Source organism: Ambystoma mexicanum, chromosome 7q (assembly GCF_040938575.1).
Source record: "Ambystoma mexicanum isolate Mex_15411 chromosome 7q, UKY_AmexF1_1, whole genome shotgun sequence".
Classification (NCBI taxonomy): domain Eukaryota; kingdom Metazoa; phylum Chordata; class Amphibia; order Caudata; family Ambystomatidae; genus Ambystoma; species Ambystoma mexicanum.
This window is the reverse complement of record NC_090941.1, coordinates 952,411,631-952,435,110: the sequence shown is the minus strand read 5'-3', so window position 1 is coordinate 952,435,110 and position 23,480 is coordinate 952,411,631. Positions and strand designations below refer to the sequence as shown.

The 23,480-nt window shown below is 44.1% G+C and overlaps 1 protein-coding gene across 6 annotated transcripts in view; it reads left to right on the top strand.

Annotated features, from left to right (window-relative positions):
• Positions 1-23,480, top strand: part of MYO7A (myosin VIIA) — a 1,239,317-nt gene that overhangs the window by 871,078 nt on the left and 344,759 nt on the right. For all 6 annotated transcript variants that reach the window (XM_069640000.1, XM_069639997.1, XM_069640001.1 and 3 more), the window contains one exon: positions 18,843-18,937. In XM_069640000.1, coding sequence (XP_069496101.1) covers positions 18,843-18,937 — 95 coding nt within the window. The remainder of the gene's footprint in view (positions 1-18,842; positions 18,938-23,480) is intronic.

Sequence of the window (23,480 nt, the reverse complement as noted above, 5' to 3'; positions counted from 1 at the left end):
TGAAGATTTTTGACAGGAAGGAGTTTCTAACTTTAGCTTTAAGCTGTAGCTACATCCACCTCCGTACTGCCAAAACGCATAGCACGGCAGTCAGGGGAGTATCCAGCATTGGAAGAGTAGGGGGAGGAGGCAAGCCGCAAAAAACTCATGCTACTTTTACCCCCAAATGCACTGCACGCAATTCCATACGGTCTCATTTGTGTCCCCAAACCGCCGACCTCTACCCCAGTCTACTTTTTTGGTAACTTTAGTGGCAGATAGCATTTTAACACATAACAAACAAAAAAACTGCAGGCCCATTACAGATACAGGAAACCCATCTCTGTACCCAGGCCCTCCTCATTTGCATATGGATTGCACCATCAGAAGTGATTTCACAGAAAAGGACATGGCAAGGAGCATCATCAGTCTTTGATATTTGGAGGCACCATGGAAGTGACTTTAGAATAAGTTGCCATAAGTAAGCCAAGTGGCAGATAACTTTGCGGTGCAAAAGTCCTAAATTGCACTATTATTACATATGGAGCAACTCTAACGTCATTAGGCTTTTTTTTAAATAATAGCATGATATAGTAACATAAGCTATGAAGTGAATCGGAATCACTTACAGAGCAGCAGATAAGACACAGTGTGATTAAACGATTCGTCCAGGATCACACCCTTTGGTTAAATAGTGAAACCGGGATTTGGACAATTTAAGCAACTGAGTACATTTTACCAGGTTTAGTTGAAATAGATATTTATTAAGGTTTCGCTTTGTATTTCATGTGCTTAAACGATACTTTATTTATAGCAATGCCTTGGAAGCAAACCACATTACATAGGTGTCCCACTGACAAATGTCCTGGTCTGGCTCTTAAAAGAACCAGGCGGGGGCTTGCCCCCATGCCTCCCCACTCGGTATGCTACTGACAGCAGTGCATTAATGTGATGGTAAAGTGGCAGGAATTTTACCACCACTTTCTGGCGCTCCTCTGTATTTGTAATGAGGCCAAAGAGTGTAAAAGTAATGAATGTAAACATTGAAGAGAACTGAAATATGTTTACCTTTATTGGATTTATTGTCACTAAAAGCAATAGTAGATCAATATTTTTATATGTTGTCAATAGGAGATCAATCTACGTGCATTCTTTATTTTTTGGTCACTATTATGGTTCTCTTTATTTCATCACAAGGTGTAATGACCAGGAACACGAATTATGAATCTGCAAGAAAAATCGCCAGTCATTGTTTCGAAAACTATAGTTTTGAATGCAAACGTTTCGAAAAAGAATGCATTGAGAAAAAAAAAATTGCAGGTAAAGTTTTTTTTAAAAACTAAAATGGGTGTTAAGGGGTAAAAAATGGGGGTTGGGGACCCCCATAAAAAAAGGCATTTTCTCGATGCATTTTTTGTCTAAACTTTTGCATTCAAAACTTTTGTAGTCGAAACTATCACTATAAGTCAAAATCGCAAAAGAATGTGCCAGAAACGCACAGTAGCAGCAAATACATTCTCCTACCCTTACAGTCATGATGAATTTCTGAGCTTTTGCTTGCAAACTCTGATACTAAAGAATCAGAATGTGTGCAACCAAATGTTCTGCCTGAACCTTCACCCAGGACTTTGCCACCACATGCAAAGTGCCATAATGTCACCCATCCCACAGTAACGTGTAGTGGGTTTCTGGGCCCAGCAGGCTTGAGACCTATGGTTGGGCATACCCATCCTCGTTGGCATGACATTAAAAAACAGAAGGTTTGATGCTGACAGGTTTTTAAATGACCACTTCCATTGCTCTGGCAATCCTCAGACCATCCTTTAACAGCCTGCCATGCCGTTTCAGATGGGGAAAGAATGGGCGAATCAAGCCTGGTCCCACCACAAAAGAAGTAGCCCACCCTGAACTTCTGGCTAAAATGGATATTCTCACCTTGCTTTCCACCACACAACTGTCCTTGATAATTCTGGGCCTGGGCGAATGCTATCGCCATTTTCATAACATGCTCCTTTAGGCCTCACAAATTCTTTAAAATCCTACTAGACCTCAGGGCGAGCTCCTTAATTTACATGTTCAACCGAAGAGAAATTCCCTCACTCCATGGTAACAGGTAACAAAATATTTACCTCTGGTTTCTATAACACGCTGCTTGTCACCAAAAGCACACTTCATATTCTAGCCATGCACAGTGAAACCTTTATTTGTCATTTACTGCAAACAAAGTTTGTTTTCAGTAAATATAAAAAAAAGGTTTCAAACATCCCCATACTCGCCAGCAAGGTCGAGGACTCTGCAAATGGTACTCGCCTTTCAAAAAATCTCTTTGCCAATGCGAGTGGGCTAGCAGATTTGGCAAGCCCTGTCCTAATATCTTCTTGCCATTATACCGACATTAAAGGAATTGGCCAATCAGCCGCACATATCCTAATACTGGGTTTATTTACTTTCCTAACTCCAGTCTTTGGAATTTTAGGAAAGCTACAGGCAGTAGGGTGGGGCAGTTTATATCATTTGATATTGTGATACATCAAGAATATTGCTGGGGAGGTTTTGGCAGTATTATGGTACAGGTGATTTTTGTGACAAAACATTGACTGGATATGATTTTTTTTTTATGCTCGAGATCTCCAGCAGTCACAAGGACAGAAAATTGACATTGTTGATTTTTTCAAGCCAATTCCATTAAAGCAACAGTTGCTGTTATTTTATCCTTATTTAAGAGACACACACAGAGGAAGGACAATAAAAGAGGCTACTGTGCTTATGAAATAGAAATGAGGAATCACATTCAATTCATTTCTCACACTAGGTCTTAGCTGGTGAGGAAAAAAGGTAAAACAAAACTAGGAACGATTCAGAAGACGGCTTCCACATACAGGGACGTCTAGGTACTGGTGCAGCTAGACTATGAACCTGAAAATCTCTCTTCAGCTTCAAGTTCCTTCAGTATAGCTCTCTCCCCCGCTGTGAGGGGCAGACATGGCCTTTAATGGCTCGCCAGCCTGCACGCAGGTAGCTCGGGCCTCGGCGAGGGCTGTGGGACATTAAAGGTCATCTCTGCCCCCACAGCGAGGCTTTCGCACCCCTGGGTTTATGCCTCTGCACATTAATAAAAGGAAAATAAATGGTACCACCCTTGGAGGGACCTCAGGTGGCTGGAAGCAGAATGTGTATTCTCGTCTGATGTTCCAGCCACCTGATTCGCCAATCACCCCTCCCCGGGCGCGAATGGCATACCAGTTTCTTGATTTTAACCAACATTCTGCAATGCCCTTCATTTCATCTGAAACCTAGGCTGTGCACATTGCATTGGGTTAATTATAGTCTTGCTAAAATATGCAAATCTTCTCTGTTTATTGTGCTTTGTTCATGCCCTGCTTTTGCTACCATAGGTCTACCAATAGCCAATAAAACAAATATCAAATCAGCCATCATCTCCTCTTCTTTTTCCATTAGACCCTGAAGTACAGGGCCCACCAAACCCAGACAATCTCTGCCAGCCAATTACTGAATCTCCAAAAATGTGGCTGATTCAGTTCAGTTAAGAATCCCCAAATTGTATTCAGCATTCAGGAAAAGAGGATCATGCGAGTTTGGGCTAAAATGCTATACATTTGGCATGCACTATTTACATTTGTGATAACTTCTATAGTCCGGGCAGGAAGTTGCTAGAGAAGTTGCGGGAGACAGAACATAAAAATGTGTTTTAATTGAAAGTGAGGTAGAAAATGAGACTTTAGTTGAGAGAGATATACTCAAGTGAATAAGATTTAGTTGAGAGAGAGGTAGAAAAAATAGACTTCAAATGTGGGAGAAGTAGGACATTGAAACAGTCCATCTGTATGTGAACACTAGGGGAGAAGAGACCCCCAATAACCACCTTCCAAGTGACACCTGCATTTCACCTCTGCCTCTTCTGCTCCAGAGGCAGTGGTGTGAACTTTCTCTTCCTCCGATTGTAATATCTGAACACATTTCTCTTGTGCAACAGGTGCTGCTGAATGTGACATTTAAGCCTTCAATTAACTATGCATAGTCAGGCACCCCCAGGGCACACAGTAACTGTTGTGGCCAGTGTGAAACACCTTCATTTCTCCCATTTCCCTGGCACTTTTAGGCACTCAAAATGTTTATGAAAGATAGGAACTCTGACAAAGGACTATGATGAAGTAGAAGCATTTTGGAAAAGGAATATGTCAAAGGGCCATGATGAAGAAGGACTATGATGAAGGACTATCATGAAAGAGAAGAACTGGGATGAAGGAGTATGATGGAGAAGTATTGGGCCGAAGGACTATGCTGAAGAAGAAGGATTTTGATATAGGGCTGTGCGACAGACTATGATGAAGTAGAAGGCCTATTCCAATGCACAATGATGAAAGATTGGGACTTTAAGGAAAGACTATGACACAGGTTTATGCTTAAGGCTATTATGAGGCACTATGATGAAGAAGAAGAGCTAAGACAAAGGACTATAAAAAAGGGCTAGGATGAAGGACTAGGATAAAAGATGACAAGGACAAAGAACTAAGATAAAGGGGAAATACTAGGGTGAAGCTCTATGAAGAAGGACTGGGGAATAAACTATGCCAGGGGAGAAAGACTATGACAAAGAACTATGACAAAGGAAAAGTACTATGATGAAGAAGGTCTATGATGACGGATTTCATTGGACTATGATGGACAAGCACTACGACTAAGACTTTATGAAGGAGAAGGCCTTGGATGAAGGACTGTGACAAAGGGGAAGGAATATGATGGACTATGATGTTGGAAAGGGACCAGGTCAAAGGAAAAGGACTACAATGAAGAACTATGACCAAGCAGAAGGATTAGGATGGAGGACTAGGTTGAAGGACTAGGATAAAGGACCATGATGAAGGATGAGTATGAAAAAGTACCCTGAAACCGAGAAGGACTGTGATGAAGGACTGTGATGTAGCAGAACGACTAGGATGAAGAAGGAATTGGATGGTGGATTACAATTAAGGAAGAGGATTATGATGAAGCACTATTGTAAAGAATTATGAGGAAAAAGGAGATCTAGGACGACAAACTATGGCAAAGGACAAAGACACAGATGAAGGATTAGGATGGAAAAAAGAGCTATGGCTAAGGACTTTGATGAAGAAAAAGGAACACTACAAAGGAGAAGGGCAATGATGAAGGACTATGATGAAGGCGAAGGACAATGCTGAAGGACTATGATTGAAAGGGCTAGGATGAAGGACTGAGATGAAAAAGAAAAAAGAGGATGAAGGACTATGGTGAAGGCTAAGGACTAGAAGAAAGGCCTACGATGGAGGATAAGCACTATGATGAAAGACTATGATGAAGGAGAAGAATTACGAGGCAGGCGAAGGACTATGATGAAGGAGAAGGGCTACGATGAAGACCTGTAATGAAAAAGAATGAATAGGATGAAGGAATTTGACGAAGGAGAAGGAGTAGAACAAAGGCATATGATTGAAGAGAAAAACACTGATGAAGGACTGTGACGAAATAGAAGAACTATGATGAAGGTAAAGGAGTAGGATGGACAAGACTAATGAATGGTGAGCCGAAGGACACAAATAGCAACCTGTTTTTTAGACAAGGCACACCTTTAACACTGCCAGTTACCATGCCAATATGCTGCTGCTCAACACCCTTCTTCTTCTCTCTCCTCTCTTCGGCAATGTTTTGGCTATAAAGTGGGCTATAACCAGGGACTATGATTACGCAGTATGATTAAGGACAAGGATGGAGGACTATGATGGAGAAGGACTAGGGTGAAGGACCATCATGGAGGACTATGATTAAGGAGAAGGACTATGATTAAGGTTTTGATGAAGGACTATGACGAAGGAGAAGGACTACAACAAAGGTCTACTGTGGAGTATGACTGGCTATGATGAATAACTATGATGAAGGATAAGGCCTAGGTTATCAGACTATGACAAAGGGTAAAGACAAGAAGGACTGTGATGAAGGACTATGGTGAAAAAATAGGACCAGTACAAAGGGGGAGAACAATGATGAAAGACTATGACAACTGATTATTACATAGAAAAAGCACTATGGTGAAGGAGAAGAACAAGGAAAAAAAGTAAGGATTACGATGAAGGGGAGGGGCTAGACTGAAGAACTGTGTTGAAAAAGAAGGAATGCCACGATGGACTATGATGGGGAGAAGGGTTAAGCTGAACAACCTTCATGTAGAAGCAGAACTGTGATGAAGGCCCAAAGTAATGGAGACTATGACCAAAGATTTTGATGAAGGAGAAGGACTATGATGAAGGGGAAGGATTAACACTGGGCTATAATGAAGGTGAAGGACTTTTATTGGGACTAGGATGAAGGAAGCATGGTGAGTGGAAGGATTAAAAAAAAGAATTAGTGATGTAACCAATGCATGACAATGACAATAACATTGTGTGAGAAACCTGAAGGTGTCTCCCTGACTGGTCCCCGAGGATCTGTCATCCAGGTGGCCAGGACACGGCTATCGCTATTGGATCCAGTTCCCGGGGGTGGACCAGTGAGGGAGGATCACCTGGATGGGGGGTCCACAGGGAGTGGAAGTGGGACACCGACGAGTGAGATGCGGGATCCCCCTCCCTATAACACCTTTTCCTCATCCTACCACATAGGATACTCAGAAACACTACTCCCCCCTCTTCTTTTCTGACAAAAACACTTTCGCACACCATGAAAGACAATGGACTAACACGAGAGCCCTTTTGCCTGACATGTCCCAACACAAGGGTCAGGCAAAGTCAGGCGATTTATCAGAATCGCACACACCTGACGGCCCTTTACCTTCCCCACAGGGATAAAAGATGGAGCACAAGATCACACTACGAGCAAGGCAGACGGCACGACAAGACAGCTATCCAAACACGGCAGTTCAAGATGAGGAGAAAGGTGGCGAGAATCGAAAGGGTGACAAGGAGAGAAGCGACCTTGCCCTTTCTGACCCAGACCTGCAGAGCCTCCGTGGAAGGAATTGTAAGACCGCGAACAATAGCCAGCGTGTGTAGCAGCAGATGTCAGCGGTATACAGAGCATGCCTACGCTGATAAGCAGGACAGACAGAGCCACTTCTACTAAAAATGCAGTGACTACGGTTTGAAGATGTCCGTTACGGACCCCCACAGAATATGCTTGTGGTGTCTGGGATCCACTCATTCTTCATCGGAGTGTGAGGACTGCCTGTCCATGACGTTGAAAGCGCTGAGAGAGCACAGAGGGAAACTTGCGTCAGGTAGGACCCATAAATCCCCATTGACTCTGTTGAAAAGACATGATGAGTCGAGAACTGTTTCTCCTCGCCGTAAGAAAAATAAGCGATCCCGTTCACAAAGTGGTTCACGCCATTCGTCATCGTCTAGAAATTCGCAGAAATGGCACCCTAGGTCCCCATCTTTGACGTCTTTGAGTACCTTTCCGGAACGGGTCATATGCCCAACTAAAACTGCCTCACCAGCTGAGTGGGAAGAGTTTAGGCTTAAAATGATGAAGGTGTTCGAGAATGCGGCCTTGACCCCCTCGAGTACTGTCAAAAGCCATGCTCCGGTCAGAAGACTCGATAAGCATAAGTCCTGTGTGCCTTCGGGCCTGGCAGGCAAAACTCCTCGAGAGCGGTCTAAGGATCCCTTGAGTCGAGGAAAAGTCCCTTGGAGGACTGAGTCGTCGACGCCATCAACGCCGAGAGACTCTTCATCGACGCCAGATGCCTCATCGTTGCAAGGGAAGGAGTATGTTAATCATTACTCTATTCAATATACAGTGATAACAGGGTGGTTGAGGCTCCAAATTAGTCTGCAGTCAGACATTTTTCTAGGTGCCATTCCAATCCATGTTACACTTGAAGTCAACATTGCTTTTACCGAAACCCGGGGTAGACCCTTTCGAACAATCAGTTTCTGAACCCAGTTTGGGTGTTCAGCGTAAGTAAACTGCAGACAGGTCGGTTTACATACATCATTCAGATGAGTCCCGAAAACACTGCCCTGCATTTCCTCCACACAAGGCTGAACCTCACAAGACCATTCATTCCCCACCTTGATAAATTGGGTCTTTCAAGTCTTAGGATCAGCTTCATACAGAGCAGACATTAAAAAGAGTGTGTGATGGTCACTCACAGGACAACACTGATCCTGCTTATAGGACAGAGACTGCCACACATGCAGAAATGCACCGTGCCTGTCTCCCTACAGACCCAATGACTGTAGTTAGCCTGTACCCACAGGATACCTTTGGAAGATCAGTTAACATTTTTGTATGACCCTATTGTACCTGTTCTCAGCATGGAGCCTGTAGGTAACATGTATACCACACAAGAATTGCTGTCAAAATGTCTCTGCACAGGTCACTGTACATTTCTTCAGTCAACATGGGAATACGTGTTTATTCGTTCACACTTCCTTACCATTTTAGTCACAAAAAAAATCCTGCCCTTGTCCCAGCTATTTTATCCATAGTGTTTCTCCTGTTAGACATCGAAACACCTGAGGTTGTCTTCCTGAAATGTTTGAAAAATCAGGAAAACACCTTGCATGGAGGATTCCCCCAAACAGAACTTTCCACATTCCCGATCTCCCTTTATCTACCCCCTCTTCATGGAAACCAAGTACATGTCATTCAGAAGAGCACTGGTGTTAAGAGAGGCCGATGGATCTCAGTGCCTCTTGCTCTTCCTTCCCATCTGCTGTCCCTGCATCAATCCCTGCACTCTTAAAGGCATGGTTGCCAGTAAGTTATCAGGTGGCCACCGCCATCTTAAGCACATGCTGGGTGTTGCAGAAACATGTTCACATTGTAATCCTCTCATGGTGGCTTTGTTTGTCACATGCCACCCACTAAAGGCAAGTGAACGAGTGCCATTCCCACTCTGGATGCATACGAATTGACCTTTTCACAATTGATCGCGGGAGAATTGACAGAATTTAAAAGGTCAATTAGGACATATATGCGTGGGAAACCCCCCGCAACCCTTCACCCAATCCAAAACCCCCCGCATCTCCTTACCCAATCCCCTTATATTATTTATTATCCCAAACCCACCCCACACATATATAAAAAACTAAAATAAAGGTAAAGGTCAATTGTGCAGAAGGTCAATTAGGACCACTATTATTAGGTCAATTAGGACAAAAGGTCAACTGTAAAAGGTCAATTTGGGTAATACCCCCACTCTTACAGTAATGTCAGCATAAATGTACATTTTCTTCCTCTGTAGAAGCTGGGGTCTTGCCTACTGCCATACATTCTCTGATCCTCAGAGACTATGTACCACTGCAGAGGAACAGCATTTCACAGAAAGTCGTTGTGTGCGGGACTGCATCTTCAGGGAGTATTTCACTTAAAACTATCAAGCGGATCCTTTTTGTGCAAGACGCAATCCCACCTGCAGTACACCTAGTGTAAAAGGTTCTATGTGATTTGGTCGAGTTTTTTTTTGTCGATTTCGTCTAATTTGTTTTTCTTATTTTTTACATTTGGCCACAAATATATGCAGGGGGGACCCGACAGAGGCCCCCCAATCTACCTGTTTCTTTATTATCACGATTACCCACCCACCACATCTAAAAAAAATTCGACCAATTCGAATTTGACTAATTCTACCGCAATGTAATCTCCCTATCCCATGTAAAATAGCTCCACATACAGCTTGCGAAAAGTGCCTCCAAGGTTTTTCGACACTCTTTAGGCGCACAATAGAAAGCCATAACTGTAAAGGGGAATATTGTCTCAAAGAAAAGAACAAGGTTAAATCCATCTAACTGTCCATTTTTGGTAAATGTAAAATGTGGCAAAAAAGAGTGCAAGCATACGCTCTATAACAACTGTGCAACAAGAGGTCTGGTTTGAAGCGCCAACTCTATGGTTCCATTTGCAATGCTAGTTCCCTTTGCAGCTCCTGTTATTAACCCAACCTGATGACACATGTGTTACTAAAATTTTATTATAACTTTAGTGGTTGGTTGATCAATGTTTATCAATGTACTGCGACTTCCAGTTTTTAATAATTGCCTCCAGGATGAAAGGTCATGCAAGGCCATTCCCGTTATATTGTAATTTAGGTAAAGTTACTTCTCTGTGCCATAATGTAAAAGACACAAGCAATAGTTTGGATGTCAGACTTAACTTACCGGGGTCACTTTCGAGGAAAGTACCAGCCGGGGCAGGTTTACATCAGGGTGCATATGTGTGCCCCGTTTATTTAATTTATATATTTCAGATCTTCTCCTGACATACACACATGCTTCGCTTCTTCCACCGAGACGTGGGACTTTAGAAGTTGGATGGCTAGCCTGCGCTGATGACCTTCTACTTTTGGATGTGACACCGGTTGCGTTGCAGCGTAGGCTAGAACGGACACCACGTTATTTAACTGAAACCTGTCTGATCATAAATCCAAATAAATCCAGTATTCTGGCTTTTAACTCCCTCTCTAAGTTTAGGAGTTTTACATGGACTATTCATTTGTGTTTCTTTTATTGTATTGGGTATTTATAATGCACACTATACACAATGTGTTTCAAGGTGCAACAAGACAAGAGGGAGGGCAGGCATGACGAAAAACAAAAATGGTCCTACTAGGCCTTGTGGCATTCGATTTGTGAAAGTGCAGTAACAAGAAGTGCGGGGGAGAAGAGAGGGAGGGACATGCATGTCAGGGCAGAAGGGTCCATGGGATAAGTGAGTCCCGGGGAGGCCAGGTGGGCAGAACCAGGGGAATGCAGAGACTGCAGGGGAAGGAAGGTCCACGTGCTAAGTGCAAGGTAAGGGGCTGGAAGTGTTGAAGGGGCGCAGGTCCAGCCAGGCTAGTGCAGGGGGAGGGGGCCCACAAGGGCAAGTGCAGGTTTGGGGGAGTGTCAGGGGAAGCCAAGTGCAGAGGTAGACTGGACGAGTGGGAGGGGGAAGCAGGAAGAGGAAAAACTAATGGGAATAATGTACCTCAGGTTCCTTCTATCACCTATCTGGCCTATTTATTTGCACCCAAAAAGTACATGGTTTTAGTAAATGAGAGACTCGCCATGAAAGTGGAAGCGTTTAGCCACCGGATGAGAGCTATCCAAAGGAGGCTCTGTTTTTATTCTTTACTCACAGTAATCCAGCTTTTAAAGCAAAAGTAACTCCGGCCATTTTGTCTGTATGGGAACGTTTACCTCAGTCTATCAAAAAATGGCTTACGGTGAAAGAAGGGGTATTATAGCTGAGTGTTTTGAACCTCCCTCCAAATAGCCCTATACAAGCCATTTACCCTTGTTTTCTTAATTTGCTTTGAAACCGTAGACTTTGCTTTGCCGACCGCAACATCAAGCTGAAAAAAGAGCATTTTTATATGGTCTAAATCAAGCAAATGTATTTTCGACTCAAACAAACATATGTACATATCTACAAACAGAACCAACTTGACGGACTTCAAAACATTACAACATTATAGGAATTTAATCCCAATCCACTGTGATGCTCAATTGTATTTCATATTAGGTTATGTACACCTCTGGTCCATGAGCCTCTTCAAATTCAACATCTTCAGTGCATTCCTTGGAGAGAAGAATCATTACAAAAGTTAAATGTCAATCGAATTTAAGTGTAGAATCTTTCATCGCAGAGTACTTCCTCACAAAGTAGTTTAAAATTATTGCAAACCTTATACTGTAAGGTTTGTTGTTGTCACACAAATAGAACATTCATATGAACATACCCTTGAAAACTGTGTACGTGATTTGGTCATAATATACATTTCAGATTTAACCTGATAACCTTCCGAGATGACACATGGACTTGATCTGAGATCACCCTGCAAAACATAGTGATTATAATGTTGCCTTCAAAAGTAGTTTGCTTTGTAATGTTTCCTTTCAAATCTATTCTGCATTAGGGAGGAAGTGTAATGTTAGAACAAAATCAGAAAAGTTTGAAACGGTGCAAGGTTACATGCTTTTCAGTCTCAAATTATATCTTTTGTAAGATTTTCTTTCATTGTAGCAAGGAAACTAAATACAAATACCTCATACTCTGGACCTGTTGCAAACGAGGAAGTGATTGTAGTCAAAGTTCCAGCATCCCCCTATAACATAGTACTTGTTTTAATACCGATGTAAAAGGAAAATTAAACTGAAAACATGAGATGCAGATGATGGTACATACTGAGAGACAGTCATACATGCCACTTTGTGTAAATAACCAATACTATACATTATCATTTTCAATATGTTTAAATTCGAAGCATGACACATGCATCTATTGTTCATTTGCATATAAAGGACTAGTTCAATAGAATTACCTGATAGGCGACTGAGGTTGATGTTGACGCCGGAAAAGTAATTGATGAAGAATGTTGCTCTTTCATTTTCAGTGCATTGTCAGAAAAGAGTACAATGGAAAAACTATTAGAAATGTAGCCACATCCAGCCCTCTAAAATATCACTTTGTGCATGTCGGTTGGGCTCACCATTGGTATGCTAGATGTGTCAGCAATTTTGTCACTGGTTGAGGGTCTGTGCTTCCATCAGTGAGCTCTATGTAAAGAAGGACATGTCAACCAACACACATTTCGAAAACATTGGGCTACTTTTAAAGGGCATTAATGAAAGTTTTTACTAAGGCTCACCTTTCACTGAGTTATTGGTGTCCCGAAAATGTGGATAGAGAAAGTTGTCTAAAGTGAAACATTTTAAAAGTTGGGTAATTCTGGTAACTAGGGAAACTTCAGTAATACAATATTGATGGAAATAAACACTGAAAACTCTAATCCGTTCATGAAGTTACCTTTTCAATACACTATTTTAAATTAATCGAGAGATCATTGAAAATAAATCTTTATACAGAGCACTGTCCTGCATACCAACAAACATAAAAAATTAATCCTCCACTACTCGAAATTGAGTCGGGATTGCATTTGGAAGCAATTTACGAAGAATTCTGAATTAATGCTTGTTTGTACATATCATCGGGAAAGTCCAACCTGCAGATGCGGAATCGATTGGCCCTCACATTTCCCAAAACAGCCTGGGCTCTACTTTCAACCTCGTCCACTGGAAATCCTCAATTTGTAATCCATCTTCTTATTAAATCGATATCCTTTGGGAATATATGCAGGACTGTGCCCAGAGTTTTGACATGGCTCACACAAGGGCAACCAAAAACGATACATGAATGCATTCTTGAAAAGTCTGTAATATCTGTAGAAAAAATATAATTAGTTATTACAAATAATAATTTATGAATGTGAATAAAGCAACTACTACACAGCTTTGTCTGTAAAGGTTGTTTTAAATAAAGAAAGAGAACCTGTGTAACCTAGTCTAATTAACACGGCAATCACTTTTGACAGAATTGATTGTTATACCTCAAATTGTAACGTATTACTGGACCATTGAATGAACTTTCAAGCAGCAAAAGAAAACATGCTTTCAAACATGGGCCAGGAAACATTCCATTCTGTTACAATGCATAGTGATACAATGTGCTATTTACCGAGAACAAAATACATCTGACCATCGATACTGGTGAAGTCTTTGAGGTAAATAAAAATTAGAATACTGTGTACATTTGGTGGAAATCGATAGAAACTTTCAGAGCAGCGATCGATGAACATACAGAACCAAATAGGTGACCTACCCTTTCTTGGACAAAGAAATTAGCCATGAACAAGTAAATGGTGAACAGGTAGCTCGATGATGATATACCTTGTGGATTGCAGAGATGTTCCCCATGGTTAATAGCGTTTAAAAAGGCTTAGAAAATTGGGTGTGTATGTGAATGTGTGATGTTAGTTGACACCCCCCACGGAGCCTTGATGCCAATGTTTCACATCTGCCATACGCACCCACCTAACCCCCTTTGCGAGCGCACAGGTATAGGCCTGCTCGTACTGCCTATAGGGCAATAGGGCCACGACTGAACCACAAACGCAAAATGCTTGCTTGGGCCATTTCTTTTTTTATTAAAGTGACCCACTCTTTTGGCAATGTGGGCCAGTTTGATGGGTTACTTCAATATGCGGCTAGTAGTAGTGAACATTGTTGCTGAATAAATATTTCTTTTAATGTACAATTTGCATCCTCATTCAAAATTCTCCCCGTCAGATACTATTCAAACAGTGTTCGAAAAGCAATGAATAGCGACTTCCAACTGTGGGCCACGTTTTCTTTGGTTACCCATGACAATCTTATGACCCAGTACGACCCTGTTCAGAGGTGCCAACTGCCTTTGATACTAGTGAGCAGGATGGATGGGGACGAGGTGAGCGCAAAAGGCCTGGAACACTGCTCAACAGACAAAAACATTTGTTGATTGCAGGGACGGGGTCTTGAAGAGGGGAGTCTGGAGACACTGGGTCTGGCCTGGCCATGTGGACAACCGATATCACAGAATATGGCACGCATTCTTTTAGGATAGGCGCAGCCTTATCAGCATTGCGTGGAGGCATGGGGACACAAGTCATCAACAAGATAGGAGGTTGGAAATCAAATTGTTTCACAAGATATATAAGACCAAGGCTAACATAAGCAATATCCTTTTACAGATGAAGAGAAACCCTACACATGAGCATGCATCCTGGGACATTCCTTTGTGGATAGGACAGGAAAGTTGACCGAAGAGACCAGAAGTAAACTACCATTTTTAAAAACACAATCACATCCTGGTGAGAGCACTGTCTATTCTGACCCGAGAGTTTCCACAAAAATGGAACACACACCTATCAGTAAATGGAATGGAATTATTCCATACAGGGATTTTAAACATACTAGCAACAAGGGGATGCGAATAGAGCTGTAGGAGAACATGGGTCTTTTGGGTGAACCTGATTGGCCCTGGACCCACTGAGGTGTAAAGGCATTGGGCCATGGAAGGAAGCTGCCAGCAAGCGCAAGAGTGCTCACCAGACAAGATGCAGGTCCCCAACACACGGACCTGAGATCCCACAATAGGGGCATTCGGTGAGCTGAGGAGGGCCAGTTCCTGTTTCCCAGTCCAAGTGCCCAAAAAGTACATAACTATGATAACGCTGCACACATGTTGATTTGTGAAATAGACATAGTAATCATGTTTGGTTTATTATTGTTATGTTTAATAAAAGCCACAGACATTTATTGCCAGCACAAAAACAAAGTCTGCATCTTTTTGTATGACGTGTAATGTATATTGCTGCACAGAGGCTAGCTATTCTATAGCTTGTGGCACCTTCAGATTCCACACCTACCCAGCTGCCTTGGATGGACTTGAAAGGGGAGTCTGGAGACTGTGCAGGCCATGTGAACAATGGTCACTGTGCGGAAAATCCCTTTGAGGTGTACATGGTGTTTGGCACCTTGAGTGTTCCCACTCTCCCAGCCCCCTTGTGAGCGCAGAGTCATAGGTGTGAACTGCCATTGATAATGGAGGGGGGATGGATGGGCATGAGGCATGCGCAAAAGGCCAGCAAAAGGCCTGCAACACTGCTCAAGGGACACAAAGTTATGTTGATTGTCGGGGCGGTGTCTTATAAGGGGGGTCTGGAGACACTCGGTCTGGGGAGGCCATGTGGACAATGGTCACCGTGCAGAAGATCCCTTTGAATTGTACATGGTGTTCGGCACCTTGAGCGTTCCCACCCACCCAGCCCCTTTGCGAGTGCATGGCCACAGATGCAAACCGCCATTGATACTGGAGGAGGGATTGATGTGGATGAGGTGAGCGCAATAGGTCCGGAAGACAGTCAAGGGACAGAGACATATGTTGATTGCAGGGACAGGGTCTTGAAAGGGGAGTCTGGAGGCACTGGGTCTGGGGAGGCCATATGAACAATGGTCACCGTGCGGAACATCTCTTTGAGTTGTACATGTTGTTCGGGAACTTCTGTGTTCCCTCCCACCCAGCCCCCTCGGGAGCGCACGGTCATAGGTGTGAACTCCCATTGATACTGGAGGGGGGATGGATGGGCATGAGGCGCACGCAAAAGTCCCGGAATACTGCACAAGGGACAAAAAGCTATGTTGATTGCTGGGGCGGGGTCTTGAAAGGGGGTCTGGAGACACTGGGTCTGGCGAGGCCATGTGGACAATGGTCACTGTGTGGAAGATCCTTTTGAGTTGTACATGGTGTTTGGCACCTTGAGCGTTCCCATCCTCCCAGCCCCTTTGTGAGCACACGGCCACAAGTGTGAACTGCTATTATTGATACTGGAGGGGGGATGGATGGGCATGAGGCGAGCGCAAAAGGGCACCAACTATTCTTTCATGACCCTCATAGACGATTGGGCATGTTCTTGACTTGCTGAAAAATGTAGACAACTATTTGTATATGCTTATTTGTATTTTATTTAGTTTGGTGATGTTAATGGCACAAACAAACTACAAATTGTATACTTGAGGTTGCGGCACAGTGTTTAAAAATCCCCTGTACTCCGCTGTCACTGAGGGATTTGGCACGAATGGCTTGAATGACACAGGCGTGTCTTACTTGTCAAACGTGGAATCTAACTCTCCCATGAAGCCACCATGTAAACTAACGGTAGGCCACCAGCCTGTACCACCTGTGAAAGAGAAACTGAAATATTTTAATTGAATGAACCAGATAAGTGTACCACCTTACTTGAAAATGCATCCTAAATTCGATGGCATAGTTGCCCTTAGAAAAGTAGCTTTCTGAAAAAAATGTACTTGTGCTTTGAAGTATGGACACATTACAAAAGTGAACACCCATTCAAACAGGAACGGTTTGGGCCATAGATAAATATTGTTTTTTTAGTCGAAAAAGACACTAATGAACACTATGATTTGCAATAAGTGCGAGAAACGTATTCAATTTAAAGAATAGATTCATTTGTCAGTGATCCCTCGTAGTTACGACAATGTAGGAGAACAACATGAAATGTTAGTCTTCTCAGTGGTCAATGTTGCATCACATCTAGAGGATACTTACTCGTTACTTGGATTGCGAGGGTGAACTGTTGCATGAAGTTTGTGCATAAGCACCATCATAACCCGCAGCATGGACCTTGTGAGGCAGGCTGCACTGAAGTCATGCAGCTCGCTAACGCGTAGCAGTGGTGTGCCTTCTTCGGCTATGTAGGCCAAGCATCCAGAGTTTTCTTGGCATCAGCAGTACCCCTCCTCGGTTGGCATGACCTTGCAATGATTGCAGGTACTCCAGGTGGAAACATCTTCCATGCGACTATGCTCAGGCTCTGGTGATTCATCTTACCAACTATTGTCAGATTCCCCATCGTTTCCGCTTCTTTCTCTTTCAATTAGTTCCTCTTCAGAATATTCAGGCTTGTACTGATAGGGCTGTATTGTTGCCATAGTTCCTGAAAATTGAATAAGTACAAAATCCAGAGTCAGAAAAAGAAAAACATGTTTGTTTGTATGTAGCAACTACTGGTAAAGAAGGAGAAGAAAATACATTGCAATGTTAAAAATACCCATGTATAAAAGTGAGGAAAACTAAGGTAAGATGCATACGAAAAAATGTTAAGATAGATTACAATATGCTTCAAAATACATCCCCGAACGGTCGGGACAATACCATTTTTTTAGCAAACTTCCCCTTTAACTTGGGGACTCTGAGGGACTCAACGCAGGTTAACTAAATTATCCATTGTCTTCTTATGTTGAGGAGTTTGAACAATATTGAAATGAAATGGCATGGGAAGGGGAATTGGTCTTGCCTATATAAAGTCCAGACGGGTTGCTCTGGATCGAGATTTCATCATCTTAAAGATCTAACATTATTCAGAGGCTATGGGCCTCATTACGGGTCCGGTGGTAACCATGCCGGTAAAACCAGCAGGTAGCCGCCGGACCCGTAATGAATTACCGGTGCTACCGGGCTATTCCAAGTCCGGTGGCCAGGAAGTCAGACGCCAGTAATTTTGTTAGTCCCCATTCCCATGGAGTCCATGGGAATGGGGACACGGGAGCACTGCTCCCGTGAGAGCTCTGCGAGCGGGTGCCGTCCCGCCCGGCAGGTCTGACCCTGGCGGGTGGAACGGCACCCGCCCACAGAGTTGTAGTGTGCCAGTCCGGAAACAATGGTGGCAGAAGTATTACTGGCACTGTTGTTTCCGGACCGGCACAGTTGTAATGAGGCCCTATGTCTCTTGTATGGCATTGACTAAACTACAGACTCAACCATATATTGTAAAGTACCCATCCCGTGTATTTAAGGACAAACACCTGAGGTTTAGAATTAACTGCTAGCCAACCTTGGAGGTGGTGGACCCTCTTATTGGGTGCTTGGTTTCTACCTGCCGACTATGTAAGACGGGTACAGAGTGTACCATTTAGTCCTAAAATGTCCTGCTTTACTCTCTAAAAGACTTGTTTACTTTAGTCGATTTATTAACTCGCATTCAACAGTCACTCTGGAAAGTTTATGGACTAATTTAATGACTACTGTCCACATTTCTTGTTCGGCAGCCCTTCAGGATTTTCTAGCAGAGGTCTGGGTCTGTATGGGAGATCTTGAACTTTTAACTAAGGATCTTTTAAGTATTGCGGAATAAGGGAAGGCTTGTTAAGATTCAATATTGGCTTGATGGACTGTAGCTGCTATGCATCGATTTAATTTTAAATGTTTAGTATGATGAATTGTATCTTTGTTTTTACAGATTTGATTAATTGTATGTGCTATGTGTTAAGAACTGTGTATATATATTGCTGTATCTGTGTAATGTTTCTATAATGTAAACAAAACAGAGCATTGAAACAGAACGTTTTAATTTTTTTAAAAGACCAGTTTTTCCATGAACAAATTGCTGCCTGACTATTATTGTCTTTAAAAAACACGCAGAATTTGAAACATGATATCCAACATCACACACCCATTAGCAAGTGAAAAATGTAATATTGGTTCAAAACATATTTTTATCTCCTTAGGATCATCATGACATGCTGCTAGAGATCGAGCGGGACAAAGCCATCACTGATAAGGTTATACTTATTCAGAAAGTTGTTCGGGGCTTTAAAGACAGGTATGATAAGAGCAATATCTGAGTATTTGTAATAGGTATGTTTCATGAGTGTCGAAAATACCAAATATTTTAACATCAAAGATGAAGACAAAATCCCTTCTAAACTTGTTTGCATAGATGTTCTCCCCTCCCTCCCATTCTGGTACCTGGTGGCCTGTGGATTCCCTGCAAGCGTGCGAGATAACCGCATGAGAACATCATTTGGCCACTACATACTATTTTTAACACTAGAACCAGTACAGTCCCATGGAGGTTGCTATCACCCGCTTTACTGAGGCATGATGGGTAAGGGTGTGAAGATGGAACTGCCACTCATTGATATCTAGTGTCACCCACCATCATTCTGCTACATTTTATGCCTGGCACACAAGCACAGTATACTCTTCTATAGGAATAAACTTGGCTGTATTCATTAACATCATACCGCACCCACCTTGCAATGGGCATTGATGGAGAATGACCTAATGACAAAATGAGAAACAGGGCAAACCCTATGGATTACTGGAATGCTCTTTTTCTTTAAGGAAGGACCAAAATCATTCGGATGAGACTAAAGGTCTCCATTCAGTATGAATTCATGTACTAGATAGAAGGAGGGGACATGGGGCACATTTCTTTCCAGTGTTACCCGTCAACCCTTTTAGGTGACTGTTTATTGATATGTCATGTCTTCTCAATTTTGGTCATGGGTCTTTGCGGTCTAGGTTGGGTGCCGATACGGATTAATTGTGGATTACTTCCTCACGTGCTTGTCTGGTGATTTCTGTATTCTTTTCTGCAGCTGTAATCACATGTTTACTAAATTAAGTAACATATTATAACAAAGAGAAAATAGATTGCAAAAATAAGCCACGTTTCCACATCATGATATACCAGAATTTGAATGCCAGAGTGGGCCGATACCAAGGAATGGTCCTTCAGCGTCTCTGAATATATCGCAAGGTCTGACGGATCATCATCATTTGTTTTACATTGAAGTGGAATGCTGCAGTGGAAATTACGATAGGGTTACAAAGGGAATGCTGCTAGCTTGGGAGATCACTAAGACTAGCCTCATGGTGCATGGTACCTATGCGGTAGCAGACACCTGCCAGAGATCTCTCTCCAGTTCTTTAATTCGGAAGCGAAAAATGAGAGGCTTCGGCATGGATCGCTGCAGGTAGTAAAGAAGCACTGAGTGCCAGGCTCTCCTCTAAATTGTGCCAAGTGCATTGAGAGCCAGTATTCTCTTACTGCCACAAACAGTACTCCACCGCCTCATAAGTGATTGGCTCCATGAAATTGTGACAGTTTCTATGCACGCAGATCATATTAGTGACCCTGCATTCCCCAGACTGCATTTAAATGATTCCATCGGTGGAGCTATGTTTTCAGTCTCAAGGGCCCAAGGTCCCACTTCAGCTTTTTTCATCAGCAATGTGTATGCACTGTTAGCAGGGCCCAGCATCTCTGTTTGTGATCATGGCCCTCATTACGACCCTTGCGGAAATCGGAAAACGATGGCGGAAATGCAATACCGCCATCGAATAGCGCTCGGTGCGACTATGACCCGTCACCGCAAAGTACGAAGCCATTAGCGACACCGTAGTGAACGCCAACGCTAACTGCACCAAGCACGCGCGCGCGCGCCATGCGAAACCGCAAACACCACCATGGCGCAACGGTACGCCAATTCCGACCCTAGCGGACATGTACCTAACGCCATCAGGCATGGCGTAATGTACCATTCCGCCATGGTGAGAAGTACGGCATCGCGAATCAACCGTAAACGGCCCCACTGAGTGCCTGTACACCGCTCCCTGCCCACAAAGTACAACTCCCCGTAGGTGCAATGAAGCCACAATGCAACCATTGAAATGTACAAGTCACCCATGCATGGCAACGAACAAAAGAAACACAAGAGGGGCCAATGGGAGCTGCAGGGCACAGATGGCACGAATACAGAAGCCATCCCAATGGACATGACCACAGTCCCCCACCAAGAAACGCACGCAAACACAGGCACCTGTGACCAGCCATATTCCGAGAATCACATCATTCCACCAGTCCACCTGGCTGACCGGCATCTGTTACACAAAACCCAATCCCCCGCCCCTGAGCATGACAACATTCAAACTGTCATATTGGCAGCCCCCATCCCTGACCTCACGGGCTTAGTAGGCAAACGCGCCCAGTACAGTACCACGCAACTAAACTCCGAAGCTGGAACCCAATGCAGATCTCCTCACAATACATCGCCCCCCAAATAGGCATATGCCACATCACTTGCAAAGAAAAACGCTACACGGGCCAAATCAGAATAGAAATTTAATGCACATCAAAGTCACCAAGCCCATACAGCCATCAGGCCATGAACTCCTAAACACCAATCACCATTGTGGGCTGCATCCGCAAGAAATGACCAGCCACTACTTGTGTGTCGTCCTGTTCCCTCATGGTACACAGAGCCACATTCACGTACGAAAAGGCAACATGGAAGCGCACAGAACCGCAGGGCCGTCCCAATGGGGAGGCACTAGTCCAGCTGAAAGGCCGAAATGTTGCTCCGAGCCACCAGTACTGCGTAAGGGCATGTGGGCCATTGGCGATCGTCCCATAAGATCGTAATGCTGCTCCACTGATTAACACGAAGCAGCAGGTGTCGGGAGTAAAACCCATCTGCAGGAGTGGCATACAGATGGCAGTGGCAAAAGGGGAGGAGATACCTGTCAACCAAAAGAAAAGAAAAAGAACAGAATGGCCATCAGAACTACATTCCAACAACTCACTTCAATGATCACACGAAATCCACAGCCATATGCATGCTAGCCCACTCCAAAGGATCATCACCACCCCAAAACCACTTGCGACTCCTAACCATCTATATCGAGGTGCAAACACCATCACAAACGAGTGTACCTGTGCATGCGTCTGTCAAAACAGAATCCATCAGATGGGAATGTTAATGTGCATGGACACAAGTGTCTGAGGGCGTGTCGAGACAGGGAGGGCTCAACAAGGCCAGATAGACGATGGTCCCACCATGGCAGCCCTGCATCACATAGCGTAGGGGAGGCGGATAGATCCCAAGAAGCCCTGTACATGGCAAACTCTGTATCAAATCACCTGCCCATGCATCCATCCATCATTCCCTCATCCCGGGATCAAAATGCCTGAATAATTACTCACATAACATTAGAAACATCCATTGAGTCTGTGCGTTATGCAGCCTGCAAAATCCACAGTGCCCCAGCCCGTAATTCCAGTGTTGTGAAGTAACATGTATGTGGGAACGGCCGGCCTCAGCGCCCACGTAGCAATTGCGCATCCCAAACTATTCATATCAATCATTGCTTCCTCGCCATGGGCCCTGTCTCAAGGACATTGAACAACAGAACGTTATATTTGCAGTCAGACCTGTGGGCATCTCCTCGCCGCTAGCTGGAAACCGAAAGCGCCGCCCTTGGAATTCCACATTTGCAACATCACGCCGAAAAGGCATCTGTGGCCGTTTGAAATCACTAATTATTCCATCGAGTGCGGCTGTGTGTGAAAATGGCAACTGCCTTCACCCACAAATGGGACGCCCCGCCCGTCATTGCAACTCGGTACAGTGATGCATGAGGGCCCACCGTTACTCGAGTACTACGTTCCACTGACCCTTCACAAGTCTGTTCGCGACTGCACAGATAGTATGTGCAACAATGGGACCACAGCAGAATGAACATGTCAACCAATGTTACACGGCCATCGGGTACAAATACATGATTGCAATAGCAAGATGCCATTCCCAGATTTGCAGCGTTGTGCGCGGGACGTGCTCGGCCAAAGGGGAGAGCAGCTTGCACAGGTGGAATTAATCACCACAGGTGGAGGCCATACAGCCTGAAAACACATAAATTGCACAGCCAGTCTCCTCCCACAACCACACCGAAATGCTACCGGCAGGACTCGCGATGTTGGCCCTGGGGGACCTGATAGCACTGCAACTACTCCAACTCCAAGAAGAAGACGAACACCAAGTGCTACCGGCCGCACGAAGGAGACGCAGGAGGAGGAGGAGGCCAAGGCAGGGCCAGCAAGGGCCGCCAGCACAGCCACTACCACCACGCAGGCAGCCCGCAATCCCACGCCTCCGAGCACATCCGTTCAACCTCACTGATGAGCAGATCCACACCCTCTACCGTCTGGACCGGGACACCATAGCCGCCATTGTGGACATGACACAGGCTGACCTTGTCAGCATGATAGATAGCCCAACCGCCATCCCACCCCTACTGAAGGTGGTGTCTGTACTCCACTTCCTGGCCACAGGCACCTACCAGCACACAGTCGGACAGTTGCATGGCATTTCTCAGCCACTGTTCTCACGGACACTATTGCAAGTGCTCGATGCCCTCCTGCAGCACGCAGACGACTACATCTCTCTACCACGCTCGGAGCAGGAAATTACCAACACAAAAGTGGGATTCCATGCACTTGCCGGCATACCGGGTTGCATTGGTGCCATCGACTGCACCCATGTGGAATTGGTCGTCCCACATGCCATGGAGGCCCAGTACCG